This window comes from Vanacampus margaritifer, chromosome 9 (assembly GCF_051991255.1).
Source record: "Vanacampus margaritifer isolate UIUO_Vmar chromosome 9, RoL_Vmar_1.0, whole genome shotgun sequence".
Lineage (NCBI taxonomy): Eukaryota > Metazoa > Chordata > Actinopteri > Syngnathiformes > Syngnathidae > Vanacampus > Vanacampus margaritifer.
Genome location: NC_135440.1, coordinates 16,647,352 through 16,673,980, shown reverse-complemented (window position 1 = coordinate 16,673,980; position 26,629 = coordinate 16,647,352). Strand labels below are relative to the sequence as shown.

Sequence of the window (26,629 nt, the reverse complement as noted above, 5' to 3'; positions counted from 1 at the left end):
CGTTTTAAATTAAAAGTCTGATCGCAGACCCAAAAATCGGAATCGAATCGTGAGTCATTCAAAGATTCCCACCCCTACTGTTGGATACACTGTGAGCTTTATAATAAACACAACATAACATTTTCACAAAGAGCTGTGGGGGCGTGGTGAGGGCACAAATTTACCACAATTTTATTTTTTTTTGCTGCTCTAAAGATTGAAATGGAAAAAAATAAATAAATACACTAAGCAGTCACTATTCAAATATTAATTATTTATTCACTCTGCCATATTTCACTTTGGAGATCTGCGCGCAGAGAATAACACTGAGCAAAAGCTGAAGTCCCAAAATGCCAACTTCCACCAGCCCCAACGTAAACGGAAAATGTTTTTGTTCTGGAGCCCACTGTGTCAGGTCAGTGGTTATCAAACCCATGGCAACTAATGCAAGAACGATACAAGCTCGGTTGATTCCAAGGGAGACCTGAAACAAACATAGATATTATTTCAAAGAAATGACAGCAACTACATCGTCACGCCGAGTACTTACAGTTATTAATACTGGATATCTTATCAGCATGCTGGAAACGATTCCTGCAATAATGAACTGAAAAGCAGGAGAATTTCAAATGATTGTGAAAGAAATTGGATTGCAAAACGGTCAATTGATTTCTTACAAGCATCCCGGTCAAGTGAGAAACTCTGAACAGCGTGACGAGCGACTCATTCATCGTCAGGCTGACGGCCCTCGTCAGGCCAATTCCAACACTGGGTAGTCCGCTCACAACCTGCAGGGACTGCCATCATTGAGCCATGATCAATTTAGGAGAAATATTTACAGTGTGTTTCTTTCTAACTACGTCAAATAGGTGAGATAATTTGATATGTAAAATTGTGTGCACAGCTAAATATTAAATAAAACTTGTCATGCAATTATTTAAGAAAAAAAAAAACATAAGATTTGTACTCACTCGTTTTTGTTGCAATAAAAGTAGGTCAGTCTACAATACATGCAAACCTTTTTTTTTTCTTTTTTTTTTTTAACATTTAAGAGGAAGACCACAAGAACCTATCAGAGTTTCCTGTTACTGACAAGCTGGACACCTCAAAACCTCTATCTGCCTATCTACAGTATCCGTCTGCGTATCAACTGTTATATTCAACAATGAGGTTTTGAAATAAATCAATAAATGCCATGCTCCAATTAATCGCTTTTTGGTTTAACACATTCAATGAATCCTTATCTCATTTTTTTTTCCTTGAGAAAGAAAAATGACAGACGGCTTGGATTGCACTTAGTATGACATCATGTGACATGGACCAATGCTTGGCATCTGTAAAGCCGACATTTAAAGTGGAGTTTATGGAGAAAATGCTGCCTATGAATATAGATTTTAATCCAGCGTAAATTTGTGGAATATGTATAGAAAAATATGTTTAATAGTTCTCTCTGTGTTTGTGGTAGTTTGTCTTCAAATAATAACTGACACTACATATTTTATTTTTAAAAAATGAAAATATTCTTAATTTTCATCTTTGTCAATTAATTTTTATAGATGAGCTTTTGGGGTTGATTTTAAATGTATGTATTTATTTTGGTAATTGTATAGAAAAAGGAAGGTCAAACAGTCTGGGAATTGTATTTTAATTTATTACATAATATTTATGGTGACCTGTTTTTTTTGTTTTTTTTGCACTCAGCAAATATGTCATAAATTTAAAAAACTAATACTAAAATATAATAATACTAAAACTAATAAAAACTAAACAGCTTCCCCAAAAAAAATTAAAGCTTATGACCAATACCAGTTCGAGCACTCCACTAATAAAACCTAACAAACATGCTCTTAAAACTAAATTAAAACTAACTGAATTAAAAAAAAACAAATCATAACAAAATAAAAACTAATCCTGGCCTGATACAAACAAATCTCCACCCCAACTTGACTACTGGATCTCGCGTGCAGCCGGTCGGCCTTACCCCGACCACAGAGGTCTGAATCTGCAGCAGGCCGTGCAAAGCTCGTGTCTCGTCTTCTCCGACCATTGTGGCTTGGTATCGCACCACCCTGGGCAATTTCTCAACGTCTTTGCAAAGGCCTTGGTCGTCTTCTTGGATCTCCATTTTCACATCTGAGCAAGCCATGCTGCGCTCACCTGATCAAAATAATATGTTTGGATTTTTTTTTTTTTTTTATTAATTATAAGGTTGGAATGTAAGGAATATAAGTAAATAGTGTAAGTGCGGGATTTGTGTTTTTGTTGACTTTATTTTGATAGGATTTGTTTCCTGTGTTTGGTGTTCCTGGATTGTCTGCTCGTTAGGTTTTTGTCACCACCTGGTCTCGTTAGCCCTGTTCCTTGTGTCAACCAATCAGCTCCCTCCAGCTGCTAGTGTCTTCCAGGTGTGCCTCGTTGTCTTGTTAATTTGTTTGCCTTTAGTTCTCTGCTTTCCTTCACTCTGTTTGCTTGTGTTTTACTCATTTTGTGCATTTTGAAAATTGTGTTTTCATTTTTCCATGAACATTTTTTTTGTTTTTCAAAAAATACTTTTTGGAAATGACACCTGCTTCCCTGCCTTGCTTCTGGTTACTTTCGTTTGGGTCGACCAACTGAGGGCTACTTTTTGGATGCTGATTAACTCATTCACTGCCATTGACGGCTATAGACGTCAAAAAATCATTTTAACTATTTCTGTTAGTTTAACATTTTCCCACTTTTGTTAACAAGAGTATTAAAACCTAGAATGTTTTTACTGTATTAGAACAGTTATAAAATGTGTGATTAATCGTGAGGTAACTAGTGGAGTCATGCGATTAATTACGATTAAAAATTGTAATCGCCTGACGCCCCTAATTTTTAATAATCTTTTCTTTAAAAAAAAAAAAAAAAAAAAAGTTTTTTTTTAAATTACAAGCATTTTATCCATTTTCTTTAAAAAAGAAAATATCTTTTTTAATTAGGGGCGTCGGGCAATTAATTTTTTAAAATCTTAATTAATCGCATGACTTCACTAGTTAACTCACAATTAATCACAAATTTTATATCTGCTCTAAATGTACAAAAAAATTATAGGTTTTCATACTCTTGTTACCAAAAGTGGAAAAAAAATGTTAAACTAATAGAAATAGTTAAAATATTTTTATGTGAATGAGTTAATATGAATGTTACCAGTTTCAAATTTCAAATGTGCTCAAACTGCATTTGTTATTATGAACTAATTATATTCATCCGTGAAAACAATTATTTCTAGCAATGATTTAGCAAAATAGGAAACTGATAAATATTAATATGTGTAATAAGTGCTTAGACTTTAAAATGATCACTTCAACATTTGCTTAGTAACGTAATAGCATTGTAATATTAAATGAAATACTCTAAAACGGAGATCTTATTTTGTTTTTGATTGTACATTAACGGATATTTTCTTTGCAACTGGTTCCATATATGTGTATTTTTTAGGTTAGTTTAAATTTCCTTCTTACTGACTACATTGCAATACTACTTTGATATCATACATTGTTAAAATTTTGTATTATGTTGTTTAAGGTATAGTGTAAATTAACACAAATACATACACGCATGCATACAGTTACTCCATTTTTTTGAACAACTTCCTTGTAATATTGTACTATTAATACTTTATATATTTGATAATATATTACACAATATTGTTTAATATTGTAAATGAATTATTGCAAACAGTATATGCCATGTAAAAGTAAAACTCAATTACCTTTCGATATTGTATTCTTATATTTGTGCTAAGAATTATTAAAAGTGACAAATCATTTTCTTTATTGCTATTTTTTAACATTCCTTTATAATAATTGCATTACAGTACAATGCCATGTACAGTCAACAAAATCCAATCAAAAACATTAACATCTTCACTGGTGCATAAAATGAAACGTACAACGTTTTAAAGACTTGAGCTAGAGGCTGAATGTTGAATAAGAAAGCGGAAAGGTTGTTACTCACCGAGTCAGAAAGTGTTTGTCTCTCCAACAAGCACCTTTGCAAGAATACGCGTCAAAGAGGTCACACTTGTCACTTCCTCACTCGGCCGACACTTGGCTGCAAGATCATCCTCCGTGACTGTAAAGCCTGCATTTTATGGTATGTAGTCACTTCAAAACATATGAGGTGGAGTTCAATATTCTTTTTAAAGGTTCTACATGTCATTTTCTTGCTAAACTCATTGGATGAACATCAGGTGAGGTCAATCCAGTTACTTATAGTGGATCAACACCAGAATATCACCAAGTGATCTTTCTTTGGTGCTCCAGAAAGACAATGAGGAAGACATTTGTGTGTGACGACGCCATGATCATCAATATTCCCATCGAGAAGGACAATGAAGGACGCGGTCATGCGATGCCCCGAGATTTTCATTGTGTGTTCCGAGACACGTTCAAGGTTTTTGCTTACAATGGATTCCCAAGACCTCTTGGGGTAAGTGGTGCAAATATATATATATATATATATATATAATTTGTTTTATTATTATTATTATTATTTTTTTAGTTATGTTTTTATTATTTTTTTTATTTTTATTTTTTTATTTATTTTAACTTTTTTTTTTAAATCATGGCTGCTGCTTACTCTTCTTCTTTTACATAAATAGGCAGCACAATGTCTTTTTTTAATTATGTTTTTATAATTTTTTACATTTTTTTTATAATTTATTTTAACTTTTTTTTTAATCATGGCTGCTGATTCTTCTTCTTTTACATAAATAGGCAGCACAATGTCTTTATTTAAATTATGTTTTTATAATTTTTTACATTTTTTTTTTAAATTTATTTTAACTTTTTATTTTATTTTATCATGGCTGCTGATTCTTCTTCTTCTTTTACATAAATAGGCAGCACAAGGTCTTGCTGGAGTGTCACTTGTCAGTCTTGGTCTGATCGCACAGAGATATGCTGACATGCTCCTAATCTGCCCAAGCATTCTGGTAAAGACCCGTTCCGTGTAATCCCATTTTGATTTATATTTGAAATCACACGCTGTAATTGGTGATTTTTTTTCCACTTGGTTTATATGTTTCGTCAATGTTAGTTTGTAGTCTGTGGAATGCTGACCTATGCGGCAGGACGTGTCCCCAACATGCGCGTGGTAAGTGGACTGGGTAGAAATTGGTCTTAAAATGTGTTTTTGTTTTTTTTCCACGTGTTTGTGGATTTGAGCGTTTTTGTTTCCCTTGCTAGACCAAGTTGTCATTCTGTCTGAACATCATCAGCTTCCTGTGGTCTGTTGTGTCAATTTGTCTGTCTGTGATCAACCGCCACTTGTTTCCAGAGGCTACTTCACAAGAGCTCAAAGTGAGTTCAATATTTGATTGTTATTTTTTTCTTCTGACTGGAAAACACAAAATGAGATTCATCTCTTTCCTTCCCACAGCTGCAAACAGGAATCAATGCAACGGTTGTGGGCCTCTTTGCGGTGGAAAGCTTGATTGCCGTATTTCTGATCTACTGGCAGAGCAAAGCAGTGTGCAGACAACATTTCAACACGCTGGTATCTTACCTTCTTTTTGATGCGCTTCACCTCCAAAGCAATCCAACTCATGATGAACACTTTCCCCTACAGCCTATTGTTCAGCTGAGCCAGGAGGACTAACCGGCTGATGTACCTAAACAACCCGACAAGTTCAACTGACTGCTTATCAGCACTTCAAAGTTGTTTACCCTTCAATCTATAGTATTTGAGTATATATGCCATCCTTTATTCATTCATATTTTGCTGTTAAATAACTTAAATAAATGTTTTTGTCTTGTACGTCTAGAAATGCAACTATTTTACATAATCTCATGGTGTGCGCGATCACTTGAATATAAAAACGCAGCACATTCTTACATTATTATTTTTTTGTACAAGTAACTTAATTGATGTGTCGAATCTGCTGCGCTCCGTCATTCACTTGTATTTACCTATTGTATGCTAGCATCTGATTGGATAGTGTTCGTCATCTGATAAAGTAAAGTTTTAATTTGCTAATTTGCCACTTTATAAACTCGCTAATTTGCGAGAAAAAAACTTGTAAATTTGCGAGTTTTTTTTCCTCGGAATATTGCCGCCGCCCTCTAAATATATATATATTTATGCGTGGCCCTAATACGCCGTCGTACATATTAAAGCTACTGAACGTAGAATATTCCATTTCGAATCGCTACTGCCACCTGCCTGACAAAAAATAAAACTGCACATACCGTTCTTCACATACACACCATGCACATTACGTCATATCCGCAGACAGGGCGCGGGGAATTCTAACCTGAATCCAGTCTGAAAACTATTGGCTAGGGCCTTGCAGGGATAGTAAGGTGTTAATCTACTAATTAGAAGGCATTTCACTCATAAACGGTAAAAATAAAAAAATTAAGTTATTTTGGGGGAGGGGGGGGGGGGGAATTCCATATTGCAACTTTAAATGACAAATGTTAATTTATTTATTTTTCTTTTACTAAACAAATAAATCAATACATTTTAACTACCAGATTATGTGGGGGGGGGGGGGTACCTTAATGAATAAATATTTAAAGGACTCTTAATAATGTGGCGAGTGTGCCATACTTGGCCCACCCTGGTTTTGGTTGTCATGCAAAGCAATAAGCAACCACCAGAGGACGACAAACACAAAGAAACATCGAGGCGGGTCCCCTTGAAAAAGAGGATATTTTCCGTGAAAAAACATTTCACATTCAAATTTTCTTCAACATATTTTGTTTTCATATCATCATTATTACATTATCATCATTATTACATGGGTGAATGCCTCCGTAATGTTTTTGTGTGGTCACGTTTGTTTCCGCACATGACGGAGGAGAGCGAATGAGCTCTTCCGCTTCTTGTTGGCACTCCCTTCTGTGTTTACGCCAATCAAAACTCATCAGCAGCACTGTTTTCATTTCTCCCCCTCAGGGTTTCTTCCTAGGACGTCATCCTACACACTCGTACTCTACCGATTACAGTAGTAATGTGTGTTTATTCCTTTCATTACGTTTTCCTGCGTGTGGCTGACTAGCCGCCCCTGCTGCGGTTTGGGTGAGGGGGGCTAGCGCCTGCCGCTGCTCTGCTATGGTGTCAGTGTACAGCCGAGGGTCCCATACCCTGAGCAAGGATGACGTGAACTACAGAATGCATTTCCGAATGATAAACGAGCAGCAGGTCGAGGACATAACCATAGAGTTCTTCTACCGGCCGCACACCATCACGCTGCTAACGTGCACGGTGCTATGTCTGATGTATTTCGCCTTCGCGAGGTAAGCCAGCTGAAAAAAAGGTTAGCTTGGAGAGCTAGCAGGTGGCTAACAGTGGCTGTGGTGCTCCGACAGTAATGGAGCCCGCTACAATTCGTATTCTCTCAAACTAAGTCAACGAAATACGGGCGACATATTATAGTCAGTTATAAAGACTACTAAACGTTACGTTTAACGAAATGAAAAGCTTCCATGTCAGTCCTGTGTCTACATTAGCAACTCAAGTCCTCATAACAGTACAGCGTTCCCCCGCGACATCGCGAATTTTGTGTTGGACGTATCCACTTGTCGTTTGCTTAAATTTGCAATTTATGGCAGTAGTTTAGTGGGGTTTTGTTAGGGCTGAACAATATGTACAATTCAAATTAACATCACAATATAGTATAATGCAATTGCAAAAGGTGCAATTGGGGGAGGGGGGGGGGGGGGTAACACACTTATTAATGTATTGCTTGTCTGTGTGTGTGCGGGTTTTTTGTTTTTGTTTTTTTAACCGCAAATCTTAACGTAATAAATGCACACTTAATGCTTCAGAAACCTTCATAGTGGTACATCGTGGGCCTTGCCCTTGACATTGCCTTTTTTTTTAATGCAGGTTGAACATATTGTCTCTTTTTTTCCAGAGATGATGGACATCCTGACAGTAATCTTTGGGTTGGTTTGATTCTGGTGATCTCCTTCTTCCTTGTTATCAGCGTTTTGGCATTTCCCAATGGTAAGTTTCAGATGAAAGATGTTGTGGGGAGGGCGAGAGAGGGGTTGCGGACTGAATTCTGGATGACATGCCAAATACATGTGGGAGTGTTATCAGATGTCCTATGTCACAAGTGTGGTTAGGTATCACTGGTTTAGTCGACTGCATGTTTGAACACATTTACATTCATATGATTCCTTTTCTACAGGTCCATTCACCAGACCTCACCCAGCGATATGGAGAATAGTCTTTGGTGAGTACTGATGAGAGAAAGAAAGCAGTTTTTTATTTTTGTCACTTCCACTTTATTATCTAATTCCCCTTTGTTGTTCAGGTCTCAGTGTGCTGTACTTCCTCTTCTTGGTTTTCATCATCTTCCTGAACTGGCAGCAGGTTAAACAGTTAATGTACTGGCTTGATCCAAACCTGCGCTACGCCAAAAGAGAAGCAGACATAATGGTGAGGATTGTAGGGCGTTAATAACAATAAAGTGCAACCTGTTGCGGTTGAACGCCGCAAAAGTCACACAGTTTGGATTTCAACCAGTGTAAAATATCTGATTCTGTTCCACTTTGGATGTTTCACTGGAATTCTAGCATATGTGTGTGCTGCTGCCTTTTTAGGAGTATGCAGTCAACTGCCATGTCATCACCTGGGAGAGAATTCTCAGCCATTTTGACATCTTTGCGTTCAGCCATTTCTGGGGTTGGGGCATGAAGGCCCTTCTGATCCGAAGCTACGGCCTCTGCTGGACCATCAGTATTACCTGGGAGCTCACTGAGGTACTGCACGGTGTCATATTCGACATATGTTTCGCATCTGTGAGGTTGAATCTCACCCGGGGTTCTTTTCAGCTCTTCTTCATGCATCTGCTGCCTAACTTTGCCGAGTGCTGGTGGGACCAAGTGATTCTGGATATCGTTTTGTGTAACGGTGGCGGCATCTGGCTGGGCATGACGGTGTGCCACTTTCTGGAGATGAGGACGTACCACTGGGCCAGTATTAAGTATGAACTAAATAGTGTTGTTGTTCATACATTTGTATGCCTTGTCCTTGTGCTTTAATAGTAGCAACAGGTACATTTGTAGCTGTATTGATTTTTCTGGTGTTTTAAGGTTAATACATTCCTTCACTTTTCCACGTTTGCAAGATTTGACATTGTTACTGACTTATCTCAAGCAAAGCTATGCGGTTGTTTTAAATGCACGTCTAATTGTTTTTGTTTCATGTTTAGTTAGACAGCGATCCTCAACTGGGAGTGGCAAAGTGCTTCTTGTTGCAAGGCTCTAAAAAAGTGGTCTCACATTGCAGTTTGCGTGTCAACATTTGTCATTTGCGCCCCATTGAAACACATCGACTCACACAACTGAGAATGAAATACAAGACAAAAAAAAGTAGTGATGCAGCTTGGTTATGAATGAAACAGAGCCAGCATCATTAACTTGAAACAGCCCACATATGATTGATAATTACTAATTATGACTGCACGCGCACTGTGCTGGCAGGAGCACACGGAGGGAGGGAGAGAGAACACACTAGTAAAGAATAGTGCCGAAAATGGAAAACTGTTCTAGCTGGATGCATTTCAACTTTATTGATCAAACAAAGGTAGAATGTAGAATCTGCAAGGGGGGAAATGGGAAAATATATGATATTAATGCAAGTGCCAGTAATGCAAAAGTTTTGCTTTTTGATGGAGATTGTGCATTGGAACAATTGTCAACTCTTCCTGAGAGACCAAGTCCGAGTCCAAAATGGAAGAAACTGGATCAGCTACAAAAGTTATCCTATCTGGATAGGATGGATTTTGTTTTACATATTTAAATTTATATTTTGTTGTGTTTTGGAGTGGCAAAGTGTTATTTCACTTAAATTAGTTAAGCAGAAAAAAAAGTTTAAATCTTAAATTATTAAAAGTTTAATTGAAAATAGTTAATGCAGCAAATAAAGTAATACGTTTAAATATATAAATTTATGAAATTACACAGAAATCAATTTAGCTTTACTTCGAAACAAGAAAATGTTTGCTGCTATACGCAATGTGGATTTAAAGAATAAACTGTTGATTCTGTAAAAAAAAAGAACACCACATGTTCATTCATTATATTATTATATTTTCATTGTTTAATAATGCTTCAGTTCCATGGGATTAACCGACAAAAAAAACAATAATACATTTTTAAAAAATTGCCCCACAAAATTGTTGAAATCTGTTCCTCAAGCGAGTAGCACTATCTCAAATTTCGACTCACTAGTCAAAGGCGAAAATTTGCCGAATCACTGCTGGTATCTTGAAAAACTTGTAAATCAGGTCACTCGTACTGTATCTTAGGGATTACTGTGAACAATACACCAGAGGTGGTTGAAATCTAGCCACCTACCTCCTTAAAAAGGGATCATTATTTTATTCTCAAAATTACCCATTTTAAGGAATTTACATAAATATTTGAAACATTTCTAGGAAGATGACACTAAAGCTTGAAAGTGTTACCACTAAGGCTGGACATTGATTGTTTATTTATTGTGAAATGGCAACACAAGTCTGCAATAAGTGTTGGGGGCCAAGTTTAATTACATTACTCAACACGCCTACTGTAAATCTTTGTCATCCCTCGCCAGGGACATCCACACCACCACAGGGAAGATCAAACGAGCGGTTTTACAGTTCACGCCGGCGAGCTGGACCTACGTGCGCTGGCTGGATCCAAAGTCGTCCCTGCAGCGAGTGATGGGCGTCTATCTCTTCATGATCATCTGGCAGGTAGGTCGGGCCCACTTCTTTAGTCAGGGATCATCCTGTGTGTTCAGCCTACTTAAATCCGGGCTAATCTAATTGCCGTCTTGCTAGATGAAATCTAAAACCCGCCTCACTCGGATCCGTTTAATGCACGGGTGTCTTGCTGTCTGCGGATTAACAGATAATCCCATAAAGTAGGCTGGATTACTCAGGCGTAATTAATTAAGAAGGGTGCGATTTTGAGTGCATCCAAGATGCCTTGTCTTTAGCGTTGGTCTGCCATGGCAACACAACGTGGGTTCCCTTTTATTTTGCACACTGATGAAGCAATATCACTCCTCTCTCTTTAGCCTCCACACAGTAATTACCAATCTTGAAGAATGGATCAGCATGGGGGACAGTTGGGCCGGTCCGCTCACACGGGCTCCAGGCCAAATGAGAGCATAACACTGCAGCAGGCTTTCACTCGCATTATGTTTGTGTGGGAAGGAGAGGAGCTGGCACAAAGTGATGCTGTTCTGTTTTGTTGTAGTATATATTTGTAAATATTGGGAAACCCTAATAATACATTATAAAGACTTTTCTTAGTCATCTCATACAGTGTTTCCCAAACTTTATTGGGCCAAGGCAACATATTTTACAGAAGAAAAATCACGGCACAGCACCTAACAAAAATGGAGAAGTGGCAGTAAAACAGGCCAAAATCCATATGTCATGGGGTGGACACAAGTTGCAACTTTTTCGAGTCCATGTCAAGTCAGAGTCGAGTCACTAATGAGTAAGTCAAGCCCGAGTCCACAAGTCCAAGTCCGGATGAGATTTAGAGGAAACAAACCTTAAAGGGGAAATCAACCCAAAAGGTTTTTTTCTTTTTTACTCATTCACTCCCAGCCATTTTCCCTGAAAAAAATTTTTTTGCGGGATTTTGACTGATTTTGCAAGGTTTACAGAATATTGTGTTTTATTGCTCTAAAACATGGAACCGACCAAAAGAGAGATTCAGTTTCATTATTCACAAATCTGTTTAAAACAGTGGGAAAAACGGCTTGTTGCAACATGGTCCTGGTTTGAGCTCTTATACTCTGCTGCCACCTGCTGGCCATTTTTGGTAATAACTACCATTACTTTAAGCGACCTCTTCAGATCATAGCCTGCATCAAAGCCTTCTGTATGCCCTGGCATTAAAAAAACAAAACGTATAAATACGTTTTTTGGGACCATGGTAATATTTATAATAGAACGTTTTTTTTACGTTTTTGGGCACAAATGAGTAAAATGTATTTATTAACAACAATATGTTCTATGCAGCCCCACTATTCTGATTAATATTGTGTTTGTGGAAAATGAGTTAAACAGCAAAATCCACTCGTTTTGATCCATCTGTGGGGGGCGGCCATTTTGCCACTTGCTGTCAACTGAAAATGACATCACAGTTGCTCAGGGCTTAGGTAGCCAATCACAACTCACCTGTTTTCTGAAACTGAGCAGTATAAAGATGTACTTGGTGTGAAATGCGGGCGTGTTTAGTTGAGCACAAAGTTTCGGTTTCTTTATTTAAAAAGGACAGTGCGCACTGTGCCGATATCATTAAAAGATGGCTGCACTAGATTTAGCAGCATGCTAATTTCCATATGTAGTCCTCGATCCCTGAGCAAAAAACAAAAGCATAGTTTGTATTTACAACAACTCACATTACAAAGATGATGTACTCACATGAAGTCACGACTTAATCTGTTGTGTAAATGGCAACAGGCGGATATACAGGTTCATTGTACCTTTTGCCATCTAGTGGAAGAGCATTTCATTATTCCGCCTGTCGCTAAACTGTATGTCACTAGCATAGATAGATAAACAAAGATATATTATTTGTTGTAAATAAATGACAACTTAAATGGATAATTTATCACCGCACACCCGATGATCTCCCACAGTTCACTTCTTAATGACGGGTAATCACTGATTGTAAACAATGACTCGGGATTAACTGTAAATAATGACTCGGCATTGAAAGTGTGACAGCTTTGTAGCAACAATCCTTTATCGTCTGACTTCCAGCTGACGGAGTTAAACACGTTTTTCCTCAAGCACATATTCGTCTTTCCCTCAAGCCACGCCCTCAGCTGGTGTCGGATCCTGTTCGTTGGCATCATCACGGCGCCAACAGTCAGGTGAAACATTTGCGTCGTTACCGACCATGTGTCCATTTTCACTCTTGCCTCACGTTTTTGTTTGTGCTTGCTGCAGGCAGTATTACGCGTACCTCACAGACACCCAGTGTAAGAGAGTTGGGACCCAGTGTTGGGTGTTTGGGTAAGTGAGCCTCCTGCCACTAAAGTCCTTTTCATACGTAACAAATACAAAGTGTCATCACGGTCTGCTGGAGGCTTTTTTTTTGTGGCTGAGAAATGTCGCATGATGAATTGATCCAGTGAGATCTGTAAACAAAGCCGTAAGCCATCACACATAGCAGCACACTTTGCTTTTCTGTGTGTTTAAAAGTCAACCGCAGGTGGTTGGAGGTTTGACTTTGTGTCCTTGTGTTGTTATTCTTCACCTTGCCCAGGGCCATAGCCTTTCTGGAGGCGCTGGCGTGTATCAAATTCGGACAGGACCTGTTCTCCAAAACCCAGATCCTCTACGTGATCCTCTGGCTGCTGTGTTTGGTAAGATCAGCATCCTCAGCAATCTTTTTGCTTTTGTGTCAACAGTAAACTGGTCTGCTGCTGACAGTATCGAGTGACAATCCTTGTGTACCCTTTATTTAATCGTGTTTTGCCAAAACATGTTTCCGTGTAAATGCTGAGACTCGAGCATTCCCGGTAACGTGCGCTCAAGGATTCCAACTGGAAGCAATACATCTGTTTGGGACATTTAAATTTTTACTTTTAGCAATCCATACACTGACCAGTTCACTAAACAATAATTAACTCATTCAAAAACGTATAAATATATCTTGTAATACTTTGTCCGTCACTCCCAAAACCGTATTTATACGTTTTTTATGTTTTTTTATGCTAGAGCAAACAGAAGGATTTGATACAGCTTCTGACATGAAGAGGTCGCTTAAAGCAATGGTAGTTATTACAGAAAAGCAGGTGGCAGCAGAGTATAAGAAACCCACCAGAGACATGTTGCAACAAGCCTCTTTTTTCCCAGTGTTTTCAACAGGTTTGTGAATAATGATAAAACTTAGCTATATTATAATGCTAATTGCTGCAAATCTGAAACAGTTACAAATATACTTTTTTTCCAATCCTTCTTTTGGTAGTTTAAATGTTTTTATAGCAACAGAACACAATATTCCGTGGGCCTTGCAAAAATCAGTCAAAATCTAATAAAACAGCAAACATTACATTGATTTGAATTCCTTGGTGATGATAGATTTTCTATTGCTCTGTTTTAGGCCTTCATTACATTCCTGTGTTTGTTTGGAATGGTGTCGTGTGCCGAGAACTATGGTCCAAGTGAAAAGGTATGCTTGGTCACGCCCATTTCATTTTTTCCATTATTTAAGGGGTGCAAAAAGGGTGAAAAACATCTAGAACAACTGCTAATCATGAGAACAAGTTTTTTTGCAAAGCATTTTCATGATTTCACATCATATTCTTTTCAGTAAAAAAGTAAATGCATTGTGTGGTTACGGGCCAGAATGGGTAGAATTCCTTGTGCTCACTATAGTATTAAATGTGCGGCCTAAGAATACACATTGTTGTTGAATACTACCCACAACATGTTTTGCTGTATATATTTATCCTCAGCCCCAAAAAAATCAAATACAGGAGAAATCACTATTTGTTGCTGTTATTTATCTTTTTCTTTTTTTTTTTAAATAACTATTCTGATTATTTGTTCAACTTCAAAATGATACTTTTAGCAGTTGTTTTTGTTGAGAATACCACAAAATGAAGGGAAATCGAGCACAAAACATTAAACTTAACAGAAAGCCTTTGTAATACAGTATTAGCTCATCTTAACTATGCCGTGTGTGCGTGTGTGTGTGTGTGTGTGTGTGTGTGTGTGTGTGTGTGTGTGTGTGTGTGTGTGTGTGTGTGTGTGTGTGTGTGTGTGTGTGTGTGTGTGTGTGTCCTCCCGCAGAGTTTCTCAGAATGCGATGACGGCAATTACACAGAGTTTGCTGACGATGCGCCAGAAGAACTTAAAGGTTCAGGTAAATTGTGTTGTATACAGTTGAGCCCCCCAAAAAAAAAATATTCTACCCACAATAAATTAATATTTAAAAAAAAAAAATTTTAAATATAGATTACCTTTCCCACATACTTTTAAACACATTTAAATTTCATTTAAAACACTTTTTTTAAAGTATCCGTAAGTGCCTGTTCTCACTTCAAGAAGAAATAAGAAACTATCATAGAAGAAGAAATGAAGACTTTCTTGCTCACGCAATTCTTCAAACTGTTTTGTCACTCGCAGTTCAAGTTTAATGTAAAACTGGCACATAAATAAAAAGCTAATTAAATACTGTATCTTTAAACACCAAAATGTTAACCCCAGACCATTTAATTTCATCTGTCTGCTAGCTTAATGCTAACATATATTGCAAGACACATTCGGAAATGAACCTAAATGTTAAGGTCATTATAAACCGTCAAACAACTGCTACTTCACACACACACACACCGAGCACCAAACAATGCATAGAAAAATGCGGCAATGTTGATATTCATGGCGAGGGCTTTCTGTCTTCCAGGCGAGCTCGAGGTGGGAGGCGACTGCCCAAAAATCAGACTGAGAGGAAAGACCTCGGAAAAGCACAACTCCGTTAACGGCTTGGAGAGCCAGTAGGGAATCACAGGAAGTGGTACCTAAACTCACCCAAAAAAAGGGTTCGAATGGGGGCATTAAGGTATCGGATGAGTGTGGGAGGTCCCCGTACTCCAGGAGAGACTAATGGTCCATGCAGTGTTGTTAAGAGCGGCACACCCATAATGTGCTGGGCTCGTTAAAAACTCCTTTACAACTGTTGACAGGTGTGTGTGTGTGTGCGTGCGTGAAAAAAAGAGTGATGGTAATAATAAATAACTGCCAACTTAATATTTAACTGCATGCTCCGTGTAGCTGATGATTTACAGACAGAACTGCTATGATGCACTCACTATATCGCTCCCGACATTTCACTATTTAACACCACCATGTAGAATTGATCATAATCGTTTGAGCCTCTCATGTTCAAATCTTGTATTATTAATAATAATAACGCGTTGTCAGTTGTAGAAATAATTTGCCATGTACGTCGGCACCGCTCGGTGACCCTAACTTGAATGTGGGCGGGGCTTCCGCAAAAGTGTTTTTTTTTTTTTGGACCTGGAACAAAACAAAGCACACGGCCAAAAACGCACTTTGCGGAAGGTTTGCTCTGAAGAACTGTATATTTATCATGTTTGGGATTGATTGTTGGTGATTTTACTCCTTGTCTATTAATGGCTGCTATTTTTTTTTTTTTTTTACCGTGACGGTAACGAAGGGCAAATATTTGAATTGTTACACGTGCATGTTTGCAATGTTACACACAACATCTAAGCAACACACCATGGTGGCAGCATTTCCAAATTTTAAATTCACCTTTTGTGCCTGTCTGCATGTTCCTTTTGCCGTATATTAAGACTAATTTGGGGCTTTGTGTGTTTCGTTTTTGCCCTTGATTGCTTTACTAATGAATGATTTATTTGGATTTTGTGCCATCGGTATCAGCTCATGCAGTACGTGACCCGTGTGCAATATCACTTCAAAGTGGTATCATTCAGAACTTAATGGACACATTTTGCTTATTCGTGTTAGTACTAACATTTTCACTTTTATTGTTTCAGTCTTGCAGTTTTGTTTAGAGTATAACAAGCACATTTTGTCTCAATGTTTGTGTATCAACGTTGATGTTCTGAGTTGTGTTTTCAAAGAGATGTTCCTCGCAGCCGTGATGGAGATGATGCTTTTACACTTATTACATTTGTACTTAGATGCCTGTACTTGCTTTTTTTTTTTTTTTGGAATGATGGAATATTCAAGTGATGATGCACCTCTAATGGAAAATTCCTGACAAATCAGATTTTTGAGACAGAGCAACTGGTATGAGACAAAGTTGTCTATGGTACATAATTTTTTCTGGATGTATACGTAATTTGCCAAAACGCTTACGTTGGAAATTACTTGCGCCGTTCTGTATCACTGTGAATTAATACTGAACCACATTAAAATGTTTTACATGTTAAGACTCATTCTTTACTTCCACACTAAATAACTGCCATCCATCCAGGAAGCTGACACATTCAGGGAAAAAAACTCAAGCACAGAGAAAACGCGATACTCCACAGACACAGTTGAGATTTGAACTCCGAGCCTCAAAACCGTATAGTCAACATGTACGTTCACAATAGATAAATGTCAATCCAGTAGATTGTGCTCATGACAACAACAAAAAAAACACATATAACCTTGGCCGACCTTGAGGGGTGGGGCGCCCGAGCCTCAAAACCGTATAGTCAACATGTACGTTCACAATAGATAAATGTCAATCCAGTAGATTGTGCTCATGACAACAACAAAAAAAACACATATAACCTTGGCCGACCTTGAGGGGTGGGGCGCCCTCCTTCAGCCAAGAAGAACAAAATTGGCTGAGTGGAGTACTGGCTTGCGTGAGATCCAATTTCACTGCGCATCATGAAACTAAAATAGCTTCCTCATGTCAAGCGGCGTCACGGTTGCATTGCAAGGAAATGTGACTTTGCGGCGAAGGGCAAAGTCTTGCGGGATTGTGACGTGGATTCACACGGGAGATGTTGGAATTTGGAGTCTCCTGAGAGGCGTGGTAAGTATCTATGTGGCGTGTAAACGCATGGATCAAAACCACTTGTCATTTGAAGAAGAAAAAGATGATTTGTGCAGCACAGGGACGTACAGTAATTCATTGATATGAAACAGTGGTGGGAAAACTGTGGCCCAGGGGTCACATGTGGACTGGTCATTTCCTTATTCCGGCCCACCGAGCTTTTATATTTATACAGCAAGTCCTGTAATGTATGCTGTAATTCAGTTTAAAAATAAATAAATATTTTTGTAGCGAGTTATCTTTAACTTTAAAAATGGTAAAGTAATTCATTATACTGAAAGTAAACATTAAAATTTTTACGTGTAAAAACTAAAGCAGTTTAAGGCAATCTGTTTCCACATGAATTTCTAGTTTAGAGTATATTTATATATATATATATATATATATATATTGTATACGTGTGTGTGTGTGTAAACAAAGGGATTTAACCAATTTTCATTAAATCATAACAATAAATTAAAAATAAAATAAATAAATAAAGTGATTTGTGAATAACAGACTTCACAGTTTGGCCTTCCTGTGTGGAGTTTGCATGTTTTCTGCCGGCATTCCGGCCTCCACTCACTTTCAAAAAACATGCATATTAGAAAATGGATGCCTGAAAAAAATATCCATTATCTGAACCGATTATCCTTACGAGGGTCACGTGAGTGTTGGAGCCTATCCAAGCTGTATTATTAAAATAAACTATTTCACACACACACAAAATGTGATCTTTACTTCAACTTTGTTTAACCCAATCTCCAGATGAGTTTGCGCATTTCTATTTTACTACCAAAAAATCTAATGAACAACAAATATTTAAATAATTAGCTCTTCAGCAGCATGTGATATAACTTAATTCCAGAAGAGGGCAGCAGAGAATACCGCTCTGTTGCCAAACATCACGTGACTTGGGCCTACTGCGCACTGCACAGCACAACAATGTTGCAGCGCTCTTCTCATAGCTCTCCATTTTCTTTCATCTCTGCTCGATTAGAAGCACCTAAACCGTTTTTTGGTCTTTCCTGCAGTGAAGGGTAAGAAACATCCGTCTGCAGCCATGGCTCACAGCTGTCCGAGGCGCGGCGGCCCCCCGAGACCCGAGTGCACGTTGCAAGAGATCCGGGTCAACTTGCTTGAGTGTAAAGTCTGCTTCGAGAAGTTCAACGCTCAGCGTGCCGAGCGCAGGCCGCAGAACCTGTCGTGCGGTCACGTCCTGTGTGTGGAATGCGTGGGTGCGCTGTCCCACCCTCTCCTGAGGAAGCTGGAGTGCCCCTTCTGTCGACAGCTGTGCTCCATTGACGCCACTTCCCACTGCCAGCCTCTTTGTGACCTGCAGGAGCTGCTCTTGTTCAGTCCCGCTTCTTCTCACGTGGAGAAACGGGAAGATGGAGAAGAGGCCTCAGGTGTGAGTGGCAAAGCCTTACACCTGTGTTTGACTTTTGGCGGCTGGGGTACGCTCATCAACCCTACTGGATTGGCGGTGATGCAATCCTCAGGGACTGTGTTTGTGGTGCATGATGGTGAGAAGAGGGTGGCGGTTTTCACTCCTGAAGGGAAGAAGCGGCACGCTTTCGGGCAAAGAGGACGTGCGGACGAGGAGGTTTGTTACCCAGTGGATGTGGCGGTGACCCCTTGCGGTCACGTGGTGGTGACCGACGCGGGAGATAAAGCCGTCAAGGTGTTCACGTCCAGGGGAAACCACCTGATCACGGTCAAGGCCGGCTTCTCCGTGCCGTGGGGGGTGGACACGGACAGCGGCGGGCGCGTCCTGGTGTCGGACGTCCAGGCGGGAACGCTGTCCCGCATTAAGGTGGACTACAAACATGGCGTCATGCTGGAGGTGGGAGCGGTGGCTTCGCACCTGGAGAATCCTAAAGCCGTGGCTTGCTGCAGGGCGACAGGTCACACGGCGGTGGTGGAGCATGTGAAAGAGGACGTACACTCGGCAAGTTACTCCAGACTGACAGTTTTCACTCCAGACTTCCACATCCGCTATCAAACTGACAATTTAAGTCTGAGCCTGAAGGCCTCCGTCACGATAAACATGTCTGCTGTAACGTTTGACAGAAATGGACACCTGCTTGTGGCTGACTCCCTTCAAGGGATGATTTGGACTTTTGGGAGTCTGCAAAGTGGTGCCGTCTTCACTCCTCTTGTGGCAGACAACCTTATTAGACCTGTTGGACTGGTGCCATTTAACAACACTCTTATCATTGTGGACGGTGGAGACCACACAGTCAAAATTTACTCTTGAGAATTGTGTAGTTAAAAGTCCAATCTTATGTTATTCTTCCATAGATAGATAGTACGGTAGAAGCCAGACAGATTGTAGGCTAGCTAAATACAGTAGCTAGGATGCTAGATACTAGATAGCAAGCTAGCTAGCAAAAAGAGGCCTCGGGTATGTAGCTAGCCAACGATAGATAGATAGATAGATAGATAGATATTATCTATCTATCTATCTATCCATCTATTTTAACTACTACTACTATTCCTATCTATCTATCTATCTATCTATCTATCTATCTATCTATCTATCTATCTATCTATCTATCTATCTATCTATCTATCTATCTATCTATCTATCTATCTATCTATCTATCTATCTATCTATCTATCTATCTATCTATCTATCTATCTATCGTTGGCTAGCTACATACCCGAGGCCTCTTTTTGCTAGCTAGCTTGCTATCTAGCATCTATCTACAGACCATATATGTTAGGTGGACATTCTGTAAAAGGAGATGCTTGTTAAAAACATAATATAATAAAAATGGTTTGTTTCAGTTTGCTGACATGGAGTAGCATCGTACAGTAGCAATATCAATATTTGATGTTGGTTTATATTGAGAAGAGCAATAGCGATATGATCCATCGCCGTATCCATATTTTGTCACACCCTGCGTAAATACAGCATTACACCTCTTGCACACAGTTTGTCATTACAGTGGTAATACCCAAAACATTGCAGTGGAGCCTCTAAGGTCAAACAAGGTCGCTGGTCAACCTCAACCCAAAACAAATCCGTCCCAAAGTCAGATTGTCATCACCCTAAACTTTTTTATTAACTGTACATGCATTTTATTTATATATTGATTTACTTTTATTAAGAATAAAAAATAAGATGACTGATGTACAATAGAACATACAAACAAGAAGTTGCGACCTCACCCTTTGATGACAATTTTTTTTTCTTTGATGACAATCACCCGACACACATTGAATGTGCAGAGAGAGATTAATGCTTCTCCTTGGGAAGTGAGTCCCTTCACATCAACACTAACCAAAGCTCACTTTGTGATGTTCTTTTTTTCTAACGTGTCAAGTTATCAAAATGGGTAGCCTATTGTAAATAATTGACAGCAAACAATATATATTATCAAATGGAAAGCTGTATGTCCAGCAGTAACTGAGCTTGTCATCTCGCGCTGGGTGACGACGTACAGTATTCTCTTACACACCAATGTGCAAACTAGTCCGTTACACGCCTTTCGCAACCTTGAAACGACACATTTCGCTACATATACATTACAGCCTTCTGTTCAGGGAAATACTAATAGTTTAGGATTTCTTCAATAGCATTAGAGGCCATGTAAAATGTTTTGGCTGTGGGCCGCTAAAAATGGACAGCAGGCCCAGAAATAGGCCACGTGCTGTATTTTGGTCACCACTGTTGCTGTACCTTATACTACACTCTAAAATGGATTGGTTAAAAAAACAACAACTACCAATCGAGTAGGTTAAGCTCATATTGGCTTGATTAACCATTGGATTTTTTTTTGTTAGTCAAAAAACAAATAATGAAATTGGTTCCAAAAGAAAGTAAGTCTTGATAGAGCACTTGGTAATATATTGGATCAATTTATTGTAATGTAACTGTATTTATTATTATGTGGTTACTATATATATATATATATATATATATATATATATATATATATATGAATATAGTGTTTAAAAATGGAAATGTGTGTCTAGATAGATAATTACGCATGACCAGCTCAGTGGGATAGTGGTAGAGTATCTCCCCTGAGAGTGGGAGGTTGTGGGTTCAGTCAGACCAAAGACTATAAAAATGGGACCCATTTGCTTCCCTGCTTGATACTCAGCATTATGAGTTGGAACTGGGGGGTTAGATTCCCAAGTGCGGCCCCTACTGCTGCTCACCGCTCCCTCAGAGGAGAGGATGGGATGGGATGGGAGAACGAATTTTGCCCCACTTGGGTGGGTTTCGGGAATCCCGTGACCCGCGGGATTCCTCCCAAAAATGTTAGCCTCTAACACAGATTAACCAATATCTTGGTCAGAATGATCAATTAGTATGGGTTGGCCCAATCACTAATATATATTGGTTGAAAACACCTACCATTCTACAGTGGTTGTTTGTTTGTTTTTTACTTTGTTTTTTTTGGTCAATTTGACCAATCCGTTTTTAGGATGTTATGTGGTCGGTGAGTGAGAACCATTTATTAGGTGAAAATAAAATGTTACGGGTGCGTGAAACGACCGCGCTCCATCACGTGTGTTCGTCACCCAAGAGCGGCTCGCCCCCCTTTTGGTGCGCAGTGCGAAAATGGTTTGTCCCTCTTTCAGTGCTGTGCTGCAGCCTCCACAGCCTGCCAGAGGAGAGCAGAGCAGAGCCGTGGAGCTCCCGGGCGGTCCGTGGAGGAAGATGGCGGTGGGGATGCTGTCTGGAAGCGGAGTCGAGCTCTGGATTTGCACGTCAAAAACAAACCCCGATGGATTAAAGGACAACCATGGACGCTTCCCTGACGTTTCTTTTTGACGCGCGGACGCTTTTGGGGCGATTTTAGTCGCAATCTGTCGCCTTTTGCCTCGGTACGAATTCGGACTTGTTGTCCGGAGACTTTTCCCCCGCTGAGAGCAGACAGGCGAAAAGTGGACAAAAAATGTCGGATACAAAGGTAAAAGTTGCAGTGAGAGTTCGGCCCATGAACCGCAGAGGTAAGTCTTTTTTAAGTGTGTTGTTAAATCCGCTAACTTTTCATGCCGTGCCTTTGAAAGAGCGCCGCTTCAATAGACTTGAGGAGTTTGAACGGAATCAGATGAAGTCGCATTTCACACCCCGCCGTCTGCTTTTGTTTTGCAAAACAAACGTCTCGGTGCAGAAATTGAGCTGAATACGAAATGCGTGGTGGATATGGAGGACAACCAGACGGTTCTGCACGCGCCACCCTCCACTGCAAAAGGAGACAACAGGTAAAAACGAAATAAACTATTCCTTACTATTGTTAATGTTTATATGTCCAAGCATCACTTGAGTTCGATTTTGTTTAAATTGTGGTGGTAACCTCCTGCAAAATGTTTCACTTGTAGGCTATAGTTTGGATTACTGTGCTTGGTTTGAGTGTCACCAAATATTTGAAGCACCCATGGAGCTCCAGGGGTGTTATGTAAACGTCTGACCCCAAGTGCAAGTGCACGAATAACTTTCACACAGCGTGCTGTCCTGCAGTTTGCAATAACATAACATAGCCATATATATGGTGTCGTGTACTGTATTGCACTAGTGGTTAACACATCTGCCTCAAAATTGAGGTTCTGGGTTTGAATCTTTGGCTTACTATGTGGAGTTGAAAATGTACTGATTTTTAAATTTGTATTTTTTTTTCATGTGATTTAAAACAAATTGGTTCCCATTTGTAAATAAAATATGTATTTAAAAAAAGTAAATCATTTTCCTAATTGACAATGGGCAACTTGATAAAAATAGACTTGCGTTTTGGGTCCTGGCCATCAATTTGGGAAACCCTGACCTAGCTAATATAATAAGCCACCAAACCGAGTTGTATCTTGTCAGTTGTGCTTTGCAATTGGCACATTAGCTGCAGTTTGGAAAGTTGCTAAGGAAGTGACATGTGACCCCCCCCCCCCATCTGTGTGCAACTTGAGATGTTGTCTCATTGATGCTAAGTTTCCAATACCCATCAGCTCAGCATAACAATTGTGACGCATTTGAACCTAGCCGATGAATGTCTCAAGGTTTTGCTGCTGAGCTAATTTGAGCTAAGGGTGCCGGGTAACATCACAGCGTTCCACACTGGAGCAAGAGGACAGACACTTAAAAGTCAGGAATGGAAGCTGTAAAATATTATGCATCGCACTTAGACTGAATGTAAGCAAACAAAAGTGTGACATCAATATAATGTTGCTTACGATGAGCAAAAGTTAGTGTTTAAGCAGATGCATTGTCATTGTCATAAATTATTATACAGTTGTCTTGATTAGCCGTTGGTGCACTATAGTGGATTTTTCCACATAGGAAATAATGTAAATAGAAATAATCTGTTCCAGAATGGGGTCACAGACTCGCCTGATTTAACTGCAGACATCTTAGGTGCAATTCTCGCTGATGTGAGTTTGAATGGTTGTCTGTCTTTTTCTACATTTATTGTAGGCCTACTGTTAAAGTGAAAATAGTTTTAGTATTTTTCTATGTTCATCTTTTCATTCTGTTCGAAAAAATACATTATATGTTGATACATGTTGCACTACTCTCAAGATTATTTAGTTTTCAGCACAGACGCTTTAAAGTAGGCAATTAACCAACAATATAAAAAAAAAACTGGTCGTAATTGTGATTGAGCGATACCTTTTTTTTTTTTCATTTTTGTTTTTTCTATATCACCTACGGACAACAAAAATATACACTCTGGTGAGTTTTTGGGGCGTGTTGAGGCCACCAAAAAGGTGATGTGTTCATTGGAGGAATAAGGATAAATAGCGTTAAAAAAAAAAAAAGAAGTTAACCACTGGTTTGAAGACAAATAGCAAAGCATAATAAAAGTTAATGCGCCTGACTTACATACACTAACACTACTGTAATGTAACATGTAAAAACAATAAACCACTTAATTTTAAACAAGTGACGACGCATGAAAAGCAGCAAGCTAGGCATTGGCCAGCTAGCTAGCTGCTAGAGCTAGCATTTAGCGTTAGCATTTGAGTGTTTCTCGCCATCCTCTCCTGACACCCCATTTTGAGGCTGGCTGTTTGTCTGGAACAAGTGCTGCAAGAAAACCAAAGAAGAAGTAAAACTGAAGTATGCTGGGGTCTTTCATGTCTTTCATGTGAGGTCACGTATGTTTCAGCTTTGAGTTACGCATTTTTGTGTGACTTTTGAGGCACATGTCTCTTGATTCTGAACTGCTCCAGGTGATTTACATGTTATCTGTTTCTATATAGTAATGGTTTCAATAATTGTGACATGGTACTGGTGGTTGTAAGGCGTGAATTAAGTCGGGTAAATCCCAACTGAAGGCTCAGGTGTAAAATGCACGGCCCTTCAATGCTGAATTACAATTAAATAATGTAAACAAAACTGTAATGTTTGAAGTAACTTAACCCACAAGTACAGTATAACATAACAGCTGTAATAGTGTGTTAAAAATTTAAAACACTCTTGAAATAATCTTAACTTTAATAAATGAGGAAGCATAGAAAGTTGTGTCTATTTTTATTTTATTTTTTACAATAAGCTAAGTGCACATTTTTACACATTTAACAGTTGGTGGTGAGCTGCTATACACCAAACCACGTCTCTACAGTGACTGCTCACAAACTCAGCAACTAACAATTTGCACTTGGCAGAGGTCACTCTCCAAAGACATATTGGAATGCTAGTTGCTATTGTTGAGGGCAGAGATAAAGTTTGTATTTGTTTCCGTATTATATTCAGACGCTATGTTGGTTATGGTTAACTTATACATGAAGTTTTCACATCAACTGGATGGTTTGAGGTCAGTTAGTCCTGTTTTTTTTGTTGTTGTGATTTTATCATTTAGAACGCTACCTTAGCTTAGCTCTGATGTCCAATGTGACAAATCATATGAAATTGTGTTGTCCATCCACGCCTGCATGTATTATGACTGAGCGTTCATTACTGTATTCTTGCTGCTGGTGATTTGGCTCCTTGTGTTTAGACTACAGTGGTTTTGCAAAAGCATATAATTTTACTCTCTTGCTGGTGGTGGAGCCGTGAGAGTTTTTTTCCCCCCCTACTTTTTTTTTCTTAGCCATGTTTTGAGGACACCTGTTACTGTGTGCTGGGGAAGGGTCAGATTTAGCGGGTATTGAACTGCCAAATATGGCTGCAGGGGACACAGTCATGGGAATTTTTACTCTCGTGGGAATAAAAAGAGAGAGAGAGAGAGACGTAAGCATACTTGTGTGTTGTGTTACTAAATATATGAAAGTAGAATAAGGTTCGGGATGCCGATGATCTCATGACGCGCCAAAAATCTCAAATCATGTTTTCCACAGTCAGACCACACAGCATAAGCAAAACATATGCGTCGCCTGAGAATTTGAAGGCGTGCGAGTGATTTACTTTGATGGTGGAGCTTCATTCTTTGCACTTCCCCACATTGTAGCAACACTCGTGATCTCCTAAGCTGCCGGCCAATGCCATACAGCTTGTGAAGGGACCCCAGGGCGGCAGGTTAAGTTTCCCTTAAGTTCCTAATCATCTTTCTCAGCTTTCATCTGCACGTGATGCTGGCGCGCTCGTAGCATATTTGACATGGGAATGCCAGTTTTGTGTTCTGTCGACACAATGGTTTAGTGGGGGGTGGAGGCAGAGAATCACCTCGGGCTGCTGTCTGTGATGGTGATGAGCGGACGGGCATCATGACAAGGAAATACCCCTGGAGAGGGGGGGCCCATGTTACAATCTGTCATGTTCCGACATGCCTGCCAACGCAACTGAATAAAAAGGCGTCGAGACTTACAAATGCCTTTTGAGAGGAAGATGTGATCAAATTGTGATGTGTTCTTCCCATTATTAATAATGACACCGAGGCCAGATGTCCGTGTAGCATGTGAGTTGTTAGTTAGCTTGGCAGGTAAAACATTGAAGTCTTAAAGTAGACATATTATGTATTGCTTTCACAGTTTAAAAGGTGTCTTAGGGTCTCTGATAGAATTACAGTCTACTTTTAACACTATGATTAAAATCACGTTTTTGTGGGGGAGTTCAGTCCCATGAAAATGCTAGCTACAGCTAGCAGCTACGGCTACTTCAACTTTGTTGCTTTATTAAGCCACTTTTCAACCCGTCTAGTGACTATTTTTTCTTTTTCTTTTTTTCTGGAGAGCTCAGTATT

The 26,629-nt window shown here is 39.2% G+C and overlaps 5 protein-coding genes across 9 annotated transcripts in view; 4 read left to right on the top strand and 1 right to left on the bottom strand.

Moving 5' to 3' along the window:
- Positions 1 to 232: 232 nt before the first annotated feature.
- On the bottom strand, positions 233 to 5,896 carry LOC144058028 (uncharacterized). The gene is made up of 6 exons (XM_077576218.1): positions 5,512 to 5,896; positions 3,961 to 4,086; positions 1,961 to 2,136; positions 657 to 776; positions 530 to 586; positions 233 to 463 (listed from the first exon to the last, which is right to left on the bottom strand). Exons 3-6 carry the CDS (start codon positions 2,123 to 2,125, stop codon positions 251 to 253), a joined length of 555 nt encoding a protein of 184 aa, XP_077432344.1. The 5' UTR covers positions 2,126 to 2,136; positions 3,961 to 4,086; positions 5,512 to 5,896; the 3' UTR covers positions 233 to 250.
- On the top strand, positions 4,050 to 5,763 carry LOC144058027 (uncharacterized). Of its 2 annotated transcripts, XM_077576217.1 has the most exons (7): positions 4,050 to 4,098; positions 4,269 to 4,434; positions 4,847 to 4,939; positions 5,044 to 5,100; positions 5,225 to 5,306; positions 5,386 to 5,502; positions 5,575 to 5,763. In XM_077576217.1, exons 2-7 carry the CDS (start codon positions 4,276 to 4,278, stop codon positions 5,610 to 5,612), a joined length of 546 nt encoding a protein of 181 aa, XP_077432343.1. In that variant the 5' UTR covers positions 4,050 to 4,098; positions 4,269 to 4,275; the 3' UTR covers positions 5,613 to 5,763. The 2 variants fall into 2 exon arrangements, with proteins under 2 accessions (XP_077432343.1, XP_077432342.1); XM_077576216.1 differs by lacking the exon at positions 4,050 to 4,098 and having other exon boundaries at positions 5,193 to 5,306.
- Positions 5,897 to 6,849: 953 nt separating the features above from the next.
- Positions 6,850 to 16,899, top strand: ptdss1a (phosphatidylserine synthase 1a). Its single transcript, XM_077576534.1, has 13 exons — positions 6,850 to 7,247; positions 7,868 to 7,959; positions 8,147 to 8,191; positions 8,273 to 8,397; positions 8,562 to 8,720; positions 8,793 to 8,944; positions 10,558 to 10,699; positions 12,731 to 12,843; positions 12,920 to 12,985; positions 13,239 to 13,338; positions 14,079 to 14,147; positions 14,771 to 14,843; positions 15,384 to 16,899. The coding sequence occupies exons 1-13, from the start codon at positions 7,063 to 7,065 to the stop codon at positions 15,476 to 15,478; spliced, it is 1,416 nt and encodes a 471-aa protein (XP_077432660.1). The 5' UTR covers positions 6,850 to 7,062; the 3' UTR covers positions 15,479 to 16,899.
- A 1,527-nt stretch (positions 16,900 to 18,426) lies between these two features.
- Positions 18,427 to 19,883, top strand: LOC144058064 (E3 ubiquitin-protein ligase NHLRC1-like). Its single transcript, XM_077576287.1, has one exon. It carries the CDS (start codon positions 18,562 to 18,564, stop codon positions 19,756 to 19,758), a length of 1,197 nt encoding a protein of 398 aa, XP_077432413.1. The 5' UTR covers positions 18,427 to 18,561; the 3' UTR covers positions 19,759 to 19,883.
- A 2,229-nt stretch (positions 19,884 to 22,112) lies between these two features.
- Positions 22,113 to 26,629, top strand: part of kif13a (kinesin family member 13A) — a 45,677-nt gene continuing 41,160 nt past the window's right edge. For all 4 annotated transcript variants that reach the window (XM_077576115.1, XM_077576117.1, XM_077576116.1 and 1 more), the window contains exons 1-2: positions 22,113 to 22,469; positions 22,634 to 22,724. In XM_077576115.1, the coding sequence (XP_077432241.1) occupies positions 22,415 to 22,469; positions 22,634 to 22,724 (146 nt within the window). In that variant the 5' untranslated portion in view covers positions 22,113 to 22,414. The remainder of the gene's footprint in view (positions 22,470 to 22,633; positions 22,725 to 26,629) is intronic.